Source organism: Fukomys damarensis, unplaced genomic scaffold, assembly GCF_012274545.1.
Source record: "Fukomys damarensis isolate Sample0158 unplaced genomic scaffold, DMR_v1.0_HiC HiC_scaffold_16, whole genome shotgun sequence".
NCBI lineage: Eukaryota > Metazoa > Chordata > Mammalia > Rodentia > Bathyergidae > Fukomys > Fukomys damarensis.
Window position 1 is genome coordinate 38,015,851 of NW_022900928.1, and position 14,252 is coordinate 38,030,102.

Here is a 14,252-nt window from a genome sequence, read left to right on the forward strand (position 1 = left end):
CTGTTTTTTTTTTTTTTTTTTTTTTTTTTTTGGCCTTTTAGCACATACAGTACTGCACAGTATTACTCAACCCAGCATGGCTCCATAGAATGTACAAAGCAAGCTTAATGATAAAAAGACAGTACAGAGTAGTAATGGTGACCAGAATGTGCAGCACAGTAAGGAAGGTGACAAGTATATACAGAGCAATAATGAGGGTTACAAGAAAGTGCGGAGCAAGCCGGGTGTGGTGGCGCACGCCTGTAATCCCAGCACTCGGGCGGCTGAGGCAGGAGGATCGCTGTGAATTCGAGACCAGCCTGGGCTCCACAGTGAGCTCCAGGTCAGTCTCAACTACATAGTGAGACCCTGTCTCAAAAAAAAAAAAAAAAAAAAAGAAAGAAAGTGCGGAGCAAGAATGTTAAGGTTTTGAAGACAATAACCATTGAAGTGAAGAAGAAAATTATAGAAAAGCATAAGCATAGTATTCATGTGACTGATCTGGACTTGGAGTACAGGATGCCAAGTGGTCAATCTCAACTATTTTGAGGAATAAAGATGCCATCTAAGGAGCTGATGTGGCAAAAGGAAAAACAATGTTAAATAAGCAGAGGACACAAGTGCTAGAAGAGGTACAAAAACTTTTGTTACTGTGGTTAAACGAGAAACAGCTTCCAGGTGGTAGTGTTAGTGAAGCTATGATCTGTGAAAAAGCCAGGAAATTGAACAGTGATTTACTGCAAGAAAACTCTAAAAATGCAACAAGTGATGAGCTTAAAGCCAGAAGGTAGTCAGATAAATTCAAGAGAAGTGCCATCCACAGTGAATTAAGACATAGGCTTCTAGCTCTGATAAGGCCTCTGTTAAATACCTACAAGAAAAAATTATTTTAGGCAGAAGGATATGTCGCTCAACAAATGTTCAACTGCAATGAAACAGGTCTCTTATACAAGAAGATGCTAAACATAACCTATGTCACGCAGGAAAAGGCACTGCTGAAGCACAAGCTCATGAAGGATGGATTGACCCTTTCGCTGTGTCCAAATGTAAGCACTGATCTAAAGACTGTCACTACTGGCGTACCATTCCTAGACCTCTCCTGCATTCAAGGAACAGAATATGAACATGGCCAGACTGCCTGTCACATAGAAGGCCAAAGTGAAAGCTTGAGTCACAGGCAAGTGCTCATAGAATGGCTACATGAGGTATTCACACCTACTGTTAAGAAGCCTCTTTCTGATAACCAACTGTCTCAAAGGTGTCTTTTTCTCATAGATAATGCCCAGGCACACCCTCCCGCCTTGCTGAATGATATGGATTCTGAGTATGAGCATTCTTGCTCATAGAATGGCTACATGATGTATTCACACTTACTGTTAAGAAGTATCTTTCTGATAACCAACTGTCTGAAAGTATGAGTATGACCTCATAAAAGTCAAGTTCCTTCCCTCCAATGTGACACCTCTCCAGGAAGCCAATGGTCAAGCAAGAGATCCGCAATTCAAGAAGCTGTACACAAAGGCACTCTTCACCAGATGTTTTAATGTCACTGAAGAGATGTCTTTAACTCTGAAAGAGTTCTGGAAAAAAACATTTCAAAGTCTTCCACTGCATCAACCTCATTGACAAAGCCTGGGAAGATGTCACATATTGAATCTTAAACTCATCCTGGAGGAAACTGTGTCCAGAATGTGTCATTGAACCTGACTTTGAAGGGTCTGGTGTGTAGGCAGTGAAGGAGATGGGTCCATGAACAAAAGTATAGATCTGGATGTTGATGGTACAGACATAGAGGAACTTGTTGAGGACCATAAGGAGCTGATGTTGGAAGAACTTGCTGAACTCCAGAGTGAGCAGCATGTGTTGAGGATTATTCTAATGAGGAAGAGGAAGACAGAAAAGAGGTTAGTAGTGATGTGATAAAATGCATTATGGAAAAATGAAATGGGTGGCAGGATTTTTCTGAAAAGCACCACCCCAACATAACTGTAATGAACACAGTTTTGAATCTGATGAACAATAACATGGACTCTCATTTCCAGAAGGTTATGCAACTCAGGATAAAACAAGTCACATTTGACAGATTTTTCATCAAAAATTTTTATTAATTTTACTGGTACATTTAAGGTACACAATATAATGACATTCATTGTTGGAAATTTGTACCTTTACATAATCAACCTTGGTTCTTAATTTTTCCCCACCCCTTGCCCCCCTTCAACCCTATTTACAAAGACTGTTTCCATTATTTTTCATTTTCTCATCTTAATTCCATTCCCTTGTTTCCTTTCCCCTACCCCTCCCATACCCCTTTCCCTTTGTCCTTTTCTTCCTATTTCACATTATCTATTATACCTTTTATTGACCAGGCGGCTAAGAGACAAGACCGAAAACCCCTGAAGGTGATTTCCCTGCTGTCCTTTTGGAGGGAGACTGTCCCTCTAAATAACAACCTCCTCCCCACCCACCTTTCTGTTGTCCACACCAGATGTAACCTCAATCAAGGCTAGTGTTCTCTTCCTTCATACTATTCTGTACTTTGTTTCACATTTTCATGATTTAAAAATACATATGGTTCAGAATAGACTAACCTTATTTACACTGAATCCTATGGAAAATTTGAATTGAGTTTATGACCAAAATTGCTTCACAACCATGTTCATAGGGGTCAGAATAGATTCACCAACACTATTTACATTGAACCTGATAGGGAAATTTGGTTTGGTACATGACACAATTTGTAACTAGGATCGTAGAACGAATTAAGTTCATGAACCAAGGTACCACTGTACTTAAGAGTAACTTTCAATTTGATATTTCCTGTGCTCAATAGCCACATGTGGCTAGTGGCTACTGTACTATAATGTTTAACTCTGAATCAAGAGTTGAGCAATGAAACAGTTCCTAAGCAGCAACAGAATGGCAGCTATTGATGTGCCACACTTACATTGACTGAGCCAGTAATGAGACAATAAGCACTGATGAATTTACAGTTTATTAGCAGTGGCAAAGGAGGCAGTATGACTTTTCATAGACCCAGGTAGGTACTACACAGAGGTGGCTTCATCCATAGCTGATAAACATCAAGCTTAGGTAAACTCCCACTTTACAAGGCAACTATAAACAAACCTGTTCAAACTTTGCTCCTCAAAGAGACAGTATCTATTTTCCTGGTCTGAAAATAAACCTGCTCTCTGGCCTACAGGAAAACATAATTTGAAGCCTCCAAGGCTATTAGGCAAACATCCTTGAAAGTATAGTCTAGGTCACAAAAAACTTAGCCATGTCATTGGAATCTATCGCCCAATAACTAGCTTTCCTTTTGAAAGGCTCTGCAGATATTACAGGTGGAGTTAAATGTTCCATAGTATCCTCTACAGATCTTAAAAATAGCAGAGAACATACAATTATAATTGTTTTTATGCTTGTCTATCTCTCTCACTATTCTATGAGCTCCTGAGGGGCAGTGAGATACAGCACTTAAATATTTGATCAAGAAATAAAAATATTTTAAAAGAAACTGGATGAGAGAGGCTAGCAGGTAGAACTTAGTTTAGAATGATGGTCAAGGAAAGTTAAGATTTGATTAATCTAAAATCTGGAAGCTAGCCATGTAGAACTAGGGATAGCTAGGTGTTGTGGTACACGCCTGTAATGCCAGCACTTGGGAGCTTGAGGCAGGAAGTTCACCATGAGTTGAAGGACAGTGTGGGCCATATAGTGAGTCTACGGCCAGCTTGAACTACAAAGCAAGACTCTGTCTCAAAATAAATAAATAAATAAAAATACATACATAAAATCTACAGATGATTGGAGTTAAGGAGGAACAGCCTAGCTAAATGATCTAGGATGTCAGAACCTTAAAAAACTGAGGAACTGAAAGGCCAAAGTATCTAGACACAGTGAAGTCAGTGTCAAATGGCTGAAGGTCATTTGGAAGTGGTTAGAAATGGAGCCAGATTATGTAGGGTTTTACAGACCATGTTGGACTTGAAGTTTTATTCAAAGTCCATGGGAAATTGTTAATTTTAGTAGGGTATATTATAATCTGATCTTTAAATGTAATATAATACCTACAACTGGCTAGGTGTGGTGGTAAACATCTGTAAACCCTACACTTAGGAGGCTGAGGAAGGAGGACCACAGCAAGTTCAAGGCCAGCTTGGGATACATTGCGAGCTCAAGGCCAGGGTGGACTTGGAAGTGAGATCCTATCTCAAAAAAAAGTTATGACCAGCTGCCTTGTATACCTTGTACAATTATGGATGGGAGCAGTTACAAACTCATTAGGAATCCGTGACAGGAAATGGTGATCAATGCCTTGTTTTGTTGTTTCATGTTGAGACTTTAATTTTTTTTTCCTCCTATGAGTTTGGTTCTCTTAAAGCTAGAAACTGAGTGTTTCTCTTTAGGAGATTTAAACTGGGTATGAAGCCCCATGCTTGTAATCCCAGAACTCTTAAGAATCTGAGGCAGGATTAAATGTTTGAGCCTGAGCAATTTAGCAAGACACTATCTCAAAATTTAAAAATACAAAAGGTCATGGGATCAATACCCAGTATCCCCCCCCAAAAAAAAAACCCAAAGCATAAGAAAGAGCATGTAGCTTCCCTTCCTTCTCCTCTCTTAATAAGAAATACTAACCAAGTCAAAATACTAACCATTTCCTTAAATACCTTAGTTTCTTACACTAGTCCTTCAACTGTAGTACTCCCTAGCTACTTAAATTTTACCATCCAGATAGCTTTTTAAACTTTAAAAAAAATCTCAATATACTAAGCTGCTTTTGTTAATGTACGATGTCATGCTACAGTCTGTACAGCAAGAATAGCAATTTAAAAATTCACTTCAAATCATTAAAAAAATCAAATTAGAATTAAGAGTACGAGAGGCGATGTAAAAAGAAGACGTGTTACATATATATATATATATATATATATATATATACCAACTCTCAATAATGAAAGTAATTCTGTACTGCAAACATACTAAAAATACTTTTTTAAATAGAGAATGACAGTATCAGGAAACAAAGTTTTCACACCCACAAAAATGTCGGCATCTAAGTAAGTAGGTGTTTCTAAATTTTTTCTGCATTTACCTTACAAACTTTCCTATTGGGGGATAGGCTAACTTTACACGTTGGAACTTGAGGGACTTAGCTTTTCTGGATCATTAACTACAGACTGTTTGATACTGGCTAAATGCCTCTGAGACAAGGAATTTGGGAGTTCTTATATACTATTCACCTTGCCTGTGAAGGTTCCCTTGAATGCCTCTTTCTCCCTTGATAAAGTTCAAAGATTTTCAAAGCAACCTTGGAAAGCATTTTTATTGGAGCCTCACAACTTTTCAAAATAAAGTATTGTTTCCCCTCCTGTTCTATAAATGAAGAGGCTGCAGAGATGCGAATTGAAGACCCATGATTTTCAGTTGTCCAGAGGAGGCCCTTAGCTCCCTCTGAACAGTATCTCTTACAACATCCACCCAACCCTGCTTTAAAACTAGCTGTACACGAGAGACATCAAGAATCATCAAAACGAGACAAAACAAACAAGCTTTTGAGTTGCTCAGGTTATACTAAGACAATCAATCAGATCATAGTAGGGTACAGAGAATTTAGGAGCCAAGAAACAGAAAAACTCGATGGAGAAAAGAACCCTCCACTTCTTTCCCATTTATTTTTAACCAGACAGAGTTCACCCAGGGCAACCTCATGAGGTAAGTTTCACAGACCAGGAAGTAATGTGCCCTCGGTAGGTTTTCAGGTGGAAAGAATTTAAGGTCACTCATTTTATACCTCAAAATTACACAATTTCTGCAGGTGGGGCGAAGGTCTCCGCCACAGTCACACCACTCGGCTAAAGATCGAGTCTCCCAAGGCGGAAGTCTCCCAACGGAAGTAGCTACTGGGGCGGAGTCACGTGCCAGTCAAAGATGGCTGCACCCTGGAGAGTGGACTGAAGGTTGCAGTAAAACGCTGCATGGTGGAGGAAGAACGCGGGAGGCGAGTCTAAGGTAATGGTCCCGGAATAGGGGGAAGTAAATGTTGCGGGGTCAGAAGTACTGCGTTATAACACGCCGTTTTCCAACAAAGCAAGAGACGGCGGAAGAGGAAAAGCGGCACCGTTTTGCAGACCCTCTCTAACATTAACACCCTGTAAGGAATGATCTAGCATTTAAAGTAAACCATTAGAAGGACTGCCCGCGATTGAATTTAATCTCGGAGTTACTGACAGTTCACACGGTGACGTTGGCTACATTTTAATTTTCATAAATTCTATTGTTCGTCGTCGTGTACCTTTGTGACCTTCCTCAGCGTGATGTGAGTTAGCTAATGCAAAAGCAAAAAACACAACAAAATATATAGAACTTTCAAATTTGTAGTAAAAGAGTTTGCATTTGTGTGTGTGTATTTTTTTGGGGGGTTGTCTTTTTTTGAGATGGGATTTCGCTACCTAAGTACGGAAGTTGAAGCTGACTTTAAACTCATGTAGTCCTGGCTCGTCTCTAACTCGTTGCGATCCTCATGCCTCAGCCTCCTGAATACTGAAATTACAGGCATAAGTGGTATAACCTTTGATATGGGGTTATTACTAAAAGGATTCAATGCCCACGGGTGCTGGCCAGTTAGGACTTTTACTGAAGGGTAACTTTTAATACAAACATCAAAAAATGGCTATTTCACAGAACTAAGAACCTCACCAATATGTAAAGCATAAAAGTAGTGACAGCCTCGGGTGGGACATTCTAAGAAAATGATTTATTTCTGATACATATGCACAATGAATTTAATTACGTATATATTCCTACACCCCCACATATAAAATAATCCAGTGCTCCAGGCAAGGCAAATTGGGTCTACCTAGTTACCGATTCCATTGCCAATACCCTCGAAAATTTGAGTCGGGTAAATCTTAAGTTTTTTAACCTGTGTGACATTCACTCGGTTAATTTTAAGTATAGTGATAATGAAATTTCCATATAGCTTCTATATGTAAAGTATCTAATAAATATTTGGTAGTGATATAAATTAATCTTGTACAGGTAAATACTGTAACCAAGACAATAAAACCCTGGACCTCTTTGTTACCTGGAAATCTGTTAATAAATTCAATCTTTAGAATCTTTTAGAATCTTAGTAAATTCATGTACTCATTCCTCTACTGACACTCACCCTATCTAGTGCAGAGATCAACAGACTACAGGCATCTATGCCACACACAGTCTTAACACTTATTTCTATAAGGCCAGCCAAGAATTTTTTCTTAACATTTGTATTTTTTTTAAGACCATGTTACCCACAAAGCTTAAAATATTTACTATATATATTATACTATTATATATATATTATATATTATTATACTATATATATATATTCAGAGAGAGAGCATGCAAGCACATGGGTTGGTTTTTGTAGGAAACAAAACTGCCTTTTCAAAATATTTTTTTATTAGAACATTTTGAGGCAAACAGCCTGAGAGCCACATGTTGGACACACCTAAGTAGAATATACCCAGAAGGAAAATTCCCCAGTATGTCTTCTCCCTAACAGATAATACAAAATTATTTTCGAAAGTGGTTGTACCCATTTTAGGTACAATTTACACTTTCACTAACAACAGCACATGAGTGTTTTGGCTGCCCTAAGTACTTGCCAGTACTGTAATTGAAACTATCAGTTTTTAAGTTTAGCTAACCTATGGGTGCTTAATGGCATCTCATTATTGTATTTTCCCAATTATACTGATGTTAAGCATATTTTTGTATTTATTGGCTATTTTACTTTTTTGTAAAGCACCTTTTCAGACCTTTTTGCTAATTTTGCTACTGTGTTGCTTTTTTGATTTGTAGCTCTGCATATGTTCTGGGTACCCCCTACTTTGTCACTTTCCAACATTTTCTCCCATACTAGTTTCTGTATGATTTCTACTGATCAACACAAGTTCTTAATTATAATACTGTTTTATCAGTTTAGTGCTATTATTGTGCAATGTTCAAGACATAGTTTTAAGGACTATGAATATATTCTGTATTTCTTCAATGCATCTCTGTGTTCCTTTTCGTGTTTCAGTTTCACTTAAGACTTTTGGGGTTTTGTTTTGTTTGCTTTGTTTTTCTGTATTCTACATATGCACTTTTTTTGCAGATTATGAACTACATCTACACTTCTTTGAAAATTGAGTATAGTTTTCCAGTTTCTTAAATTGTTGTTCCTATTATTGAAAAATAGTATTTTCATTTTTTTAAGGCTCAAGATGGAAAATCATAAGCCAGACGATATTATCAAGGAAAACTTAACTGATATCATAGCCAGAAAAATTAACCAACTTCCAGAAACAGACAGGTAAGATGCCTTAATTTGAAAATGTCTTTTCCAAGTAAATGTTCATTATCTTTTCAAATTTAGCTAAGTATAAGCAACATATCAGAAGACACTGAGCCTTATTCTTATTTTGATGAGAAAACTGTGACCAGGTGATTAACTCTTTTGCCCAACATTACATAGCTAATTTGGGAAATTGAGGCAAGATCATGTGTTTTGACATACCTAATTGTATGATTCAGTTTTTCCATCAGCTTGGAGTAAAATATAAACACTCATGAACCCATTTCAAAGACAAAACTTTAAAATATCTTTTAATTATCTTTCCACTGGTCATGGTGGTATGCACCTGTAATCCCAGCACTCAAGGAGGCTGAGGCCTGAGGATCACTCAGAGTTTGAGGCCAGCCTGGGCTACGTAGTGAGTTCAAGTCAGCCTGAACTACATAGCAAGACCCAGTCTCAAAAAAATAAAAAAAACTCAGTTCATTTTTTGTCTTCTTCCTCAGTTCCTGCCTATCATTATGCTTACCTGTCCGAAAAAGCACCATGGCCAGAGAAACAGGATGAGGGCTGAAGATCTTTAAGATACTATTAAAAGGAAAAATACAGAAATATACTGATTGAAGACAACACAGGCAGCTACAGTACACTTCCACAAATGTTCTTAGACCTCCTTGGAAAACAGTAAAATTTCTAACTAGGTTGCATTTAAAATGAAAATCTGACACCTTTAGAAGGATAAAGGGGCCATCCTGGGGGAAAGGGAAGGACAGTTTCTCAGGTAGAATATCATACATCTGCCCAAAGAGTTTATCATATTTGAGGAACCAATGTTAGTAAATAATAAGTGAAATAGACATTAAGAAAATGGAGAGTTTCAAGCAGAAAATGTGATACAACAAGAGTTATAGTTTGTAATCAACTGCTTTGATGTTCATCAAATTTAGTACTTGGTGCATTTGACATGAAAATTCTATCCTGGTACTTGTGTAATATTCTAACACAAGCTCTAATTTGGTGTAAACTGCCTCATGACTTGCTTCCCTTTCCAGCCAAAAACATCTGTTTGCTACTCATTGTTTTTGGCCCTTGTCTGATCTCCTGGAACCAATTAATGACCAATATCAATGTATTACTATAACTTTTCTAATAAATATTCCAGCTCATTTTGGAAAATAGACAAGGTAATAGAGAAAAAGGAAGAACAGTAGAAAAACTGCCGTAGTTATCCTGGTGAATACAGAGGATAGAATGCTGGCAGTTGAAAAAAAGGAAAAATTGGAAATACATTTTGGTAGTATACTCATCTTCAGGTGTGAAAACTGCACACATTCCAGTATCACCTCAACACAGAGAACCTATAAACCAAGAACAGTAGTAAGAACTTGGGGAGATTCTGAAAGCTTTGCATCTGTCACTACACCCCCCCACACACACACCTTACCCTTCTAGTTGTTTTACTGAAGTAAATAACAAACTTACAAAGTAAAAGGCCCTGTGTTTCCAAACCAAGGTAGGGAAGACCATAAAGATTGAATAGAGGAGATGGTGGCACCTTTGAAGAAAGCAGGCCACCAGTGTGCCCATCAACAAATTAGAACACAGGGAAGTGAGCTGGAACTGCAAAGTTAGAATTTGGAGATAATAAATTGCTTTCAAACATTGGCACATGACAGTATACTATTATCTCTGGCTTGTTCATAATATTTTCCTCTTCTTTTTAAGTTTGAATCTTCTAGCATTATCTCTTGCATTATCATCTCTTGCATTATCAGATAATGCTTGTCTTCCTGCCTTATCAGATATGCTTGGTAATTGATATATTGAGTGTATGGGAATTTATTATCAAAAACATAAATTTTCTTATCTAAGGAACAATTACATACTCCTTTGAATTCCTTGCTATTTGTTAAATTTGGTCTTTTAGGGGCCGGGGATTTGGCTTAGTGATTCAGCCGCCTGCCTTGCAAGCACAAGGGCTTAGACTTCGATACCCGGTACCACACACACACAAAAAAAAATTTGGTCTTTTAGATCTTGCCAAAAAGTCAAGAGTTTCTTCCTACTTCTAGAATTTGTCTGTAAAATTGGCAGTAACAATTTTGTGCTAAAGGGATTAACCAAAAATTTTAACTTTATCCATAAGAAATTAAAACCTGATTGATAAACAAAAATATGCTTTTCCGATTCCAGCTGCATTCTCTCAGCATTGTCTTCTATGACTAAAATGGGGATATTACAAATTTCACATGATTTTTGAAGATGCAATAAATGGAGGAAATGTTAAAGTTTCTCACACCTTCAACCCCCACAGAAAAATCACAGGTCTTTCACATTTATGTTTGTTTGGCAATTCTCTAAGTTTGCATCACTTTAAATATTACCATATACAGTATGCTAAGTTCCTGAACCATTTTTTTATAAACTATTATACCTTGTTAACATGTCTTTCTTCTCTAGTAACACTCAATTTTGAAAACTTGAAAGTAAAAGATAATTTTTGTGCTTTTAGTACTAACTCTAATGCAGGTCATAGGTTCTCAATGAGTGAAATGACAGGCCTCGTTATGAATACAAAGTGATGGGTAAGAAAAGTAATACCTTATACGATATAGGAAGCTTAACTGAGAGTTTCTAGAGAAGTTGTTTTAAGAATAGTGCAAACTACAGAAGTTAGAAGAGGATACTGTGTGGCTTAGTTTGGCTACTCATGAGTAATAAATTTAAGAGGTGAACTGTGTTCCAGATAGTAACATGTGGTTAAAAAAAAAAGGCTGAAAAAGTTTGGAGTATTTTCAATACCCAGTAGAATTACAGAGCCTTGGTTATATATTTCTACATAAACTGTCTTAAAAATCCAGTTACTGTCTCAAAACACCAATTTTATTCATCAATGGGTATTGTAAAGTACCTAGGATAGAATATCACTTAAATGTTAGTACTTCTCCAGTCTCCAAATCCTGACACGAATGCTTCAATAAACGGGGAAAAACGTCACTTTCTGTGGCATGTGTTGCTGAAACTAAGTTGAACACATCTTTATATCTATTATCAGGTTGCTTATAGACAAGAGACAAAGCCTGACATATCAGTGGTTATAGGGTAATGAGAGAGCCATCTAACTCAGACTCTTTCAGAAGCTGCTCCCTGCTACACAAAACATGTTTAGCAAAATCTAAGTATATAACCATATCCTTGAATGTTGATCAAATTCAGAAACCTTTTAGAATGAAAATCTGGATGTAAAATACAACTTAAAGTTTTGAGGTTGTAGAAATATAAGGGATAGATGCATTTAGTTATTCCCAATGTCCTGTTAAGGTCTATGGTATGAGTTTGCTAGAATTAGTTTACACAGTGGAACTAAAAGTTTCTTCTCACCTTCAGGAGTCTACTTGAACATGGATCGACATATATTGGACTTAATGCTGCTATCTGTGGTCTGATAGCAAACAGTCTTTTTCGGCGCACCTTGAATGTGACAAAGGCTCGTATAGCTGCTAGCTTACCAATGGCGGTGATCCCATTTTTGTCAGCAAATGCCTTTTATACAGGTTTTGTAAGTTTACCTCTGAGTACAGGTAAATTCTATTTCACTATTCACCAGAGTTTACCTAGGTATATATTATTGGCAAAATTAAGATTTAATATTTAATAATTATGGCTATAATGCAGTATTTGGTTTAAATTGAATCTTGCTAGCCTCACTGATATATGGTAACTTAATTACTCAGCAAATAAGACATACATAAAAAAATAATTTTATGTAATGTATCCTTACCTCAGCATTCAAGAGTAATAAATATTTGGAAACCTTAATAAACTTTCTTGAAAAAGCTTACTGCCTTTTTGTTATTTTGTTTTTTAATGGTATAGAGAAGTTCCTTAAAGGGAAAACCTTTTGACTAATGACTTAAAAATATGACCATGGGAACTGAGGAAGGCAGTCCCTCTAAGTTTTATTTTGTTAAGTACTGCTGTAAATTTGATTATTAGTATTTTGTTTGGATTCCCATCACCAGTATAGACAAGGGAACTCTGTTGCCTAGTAACTAAACTGAGTGAATGTATCACCCCAGGTTTGCTACTTAGGAAGAGCAGAAAGCTAGAAGCAGTCTAGATCTTAAGATTGTTATACCCACAATGAGAACTAGAGAATTTTTTTCCTAAAATGCTTTTTTAGATTTTCTTGAAAGTTTTTTTACCCATACATGAAACAGCTTTTTTGTTTCTTTCTTTGGATGCTGGGTGTCAAACCCAGGGCCTTACACATGCTGCAGGTGCACTTTACCATTGAACTCTACACCCACCCCTTACTTGTGCCTTTGAATGACTTACAGAATTGCACTTGCTGTATTATTGCCTGAAAATACCCATAGTAAATATAAGTGGATCTTACATTTAAATCATGTTTGCTTACCTATCATGAACATAAATTACCAGACCTAATTTATTTCCTAGGTGATTTAAATTGTGAAACCTGCACCATGACACGGGCTGGACTGATTGGTTTAGTTTTTGGTGGTCTGTACCCTGCTTTCTTGGCTCTACCTGTGAATGGTGCCCTGGCAGCCAGGTAAGATTCTGTTTTTTCATCATCACTAAAAACCTTTAATATATGTGACATCTAAAAACTTGGAACTTAAAATAGCTTCTAAGGACAAACCTTTTAGAGCTTTCAATGACAACAAATAGCTCACTGCAACACACATGCCATAGGATCACCACCACTGTTCTAAGCCATTAGACTGTTACTTGTTTGAAGTTAAAAACTTTTTTTAAATTATAAGTAAACAAATTTTACTTCTCAGGAATTGAATAGTTCTAGAACTGTATTACACTGGGCCTCTATAGTTTACATTACTAATCTTAATTTGCATACTGAATGCTTACTGCAAATAGTAGGCCTCATGTAAATAAAAGCTGTACTATATACGTATTTTCAGAGTTTGAACACTTGCCCTAAAGCAAATTTCCATCAGAAAATATCTTACTATAAGCCTGCTACTAGAAAATAATTGTGGCTATTCTGTTGAACTCATACCAGTAAACTCTGTGAACCTCCAGTGGTGAACTGGAGAAGGGGGCAAAAGAAAACTGGAATAGACATTGAAGAGAGTAGCATTACCTTAAACTTTGGCTAGTTTTATTGTAAGATTTCTAGGTTTGATACATACTGTATGTAAGTTTGTCACTTGATGTAAGTCTTTTCTACTAAAGTATCTTGATGTTTTCTTACAGGTATCAATCAGCCCTGCTACCAGAGAAAGGAAACCTCGTCACATACTGGATTAGAATATCCAAGCCTATCTTTAGAAAGATGGTATTTCCCTTTTTACTTCAGACTGTATTTGCAGCATACCTTGGGTCTAGACAATATAAACTACTTATAACAGCTCTTCAGTTACCCGAACCAGGCCTAGAAATTTACTGAGTGTTCTCTGTACTGGAGATTGAGCTCAGGACCTTGTACTTGCCAAGCAGGCATAGTACCACTGGCCTGAAATTCACTGATTTTTAACCAAATATCCAAAAATAAAAGTGAAAATAACCTGTCTGTAATGTTAAAAATAAACATACACTTGTAATTTAGCACATAAGGTACAAGGGTACATAGGGCAGCAAAATGCTGAATCTCAGTAAAAACTAGCCACTTAAACAAGAGTAAAGACAGGTTGTACTCTGTGGAAGAGTACTTGCCTGGCATGCATGAAGACCTGGGGTCAGTCCCCAACACTGCCCCCCCCCAAAAAAGAGGATAATTTCTCTATAAAGTTTGCTCAGTATTGCCTTTGCTACATTGTTTGCTCCACTCCTTTAGGCACTGAATTTGTTCTGTAAACCAAAAGGAAAAACCATGCAGTAGTTTTCAGTGAAAACTTCATAAAACCAGATAGAAAGGAAAAAGATTGAAAAGATTTATCAATGCAGCAAATTTACATAT

General features: G+C 36.9%; 1 protein-coding gene and 1 long non-coding RNA gene across 3 annotated transcripts in view; one reads left to right on the plus strand and one right to left on the minus strand.

Annotated features, from left to right (window-relative positions):
- Positions 1 to 5,902, minus strand: part of LOC109118346 — a 24,717-nt gene extending 18,815 nt beyond the window's left edge. For both annotated transcript variants that reach the window (XR_004517452.1, XR_002025669.2), the window contains exon 1: positions 5,780 to 5,902. This is a non-coding gene — a long non-coding RNA (uncharacterized LOC109118346). The remainder of the gene's footprint in view (positions 1 to 5,779) is intronic.
- A 13-nt stretch (positions 5,903 to 5,915) lies between these two features.
- Tmem126a (transmembrane protein 126A) lies at positions 5,916 to 13,818 on the plus strand. The gene is made up of 5 exons (XM_010633770.3): positions 5,916 to 5,997; positions 8,231 to 8,326; positions 11,696 to 11,889; positions 12,770 to 12,884; positions 13,550 to 13,818. The coding sequence occupies exons 2-5, from the start codon at positions 8,238 to 8,240 to the stop codon at positions 13,740 to 13,742; spliced, it is 591 nt and encodes a 196-aa protein (XP_010632072.1). The 5' UTR covers positions 5,916 to 5,997; positions 8,231 to 8,237; the 3' UTR covers positions 13,743 to 13,818.
- Positions 13,819 to 14,252: the final 434 nt, after the last annotated feature.

Excerpts from the sequence above, each read along its gene's own strand:
- Tmem126a (XM_010633770.3), top strand. The coding sequence starts at position 8,238 with ATGGAAAATCATAAGCCAGACGATATTATCAAGGAAAACTTAACTGAT. Across the intron at positions 11,890-12,769 it reads AAGTTTACCTCTGAGTACAG|GTGATTTAAATTGTGAAACC; the intron begins GTAAATTCTATT and ends TTTATTTCCTAG. Across the intron at positions 12,885-13,549 it reads AATGGTGCCCTGGCAGCCAG|GTATCAATCAGCCCTGCTAC; the intron begins GTAAGATTCTGT and ends GTTTTCTTACAG.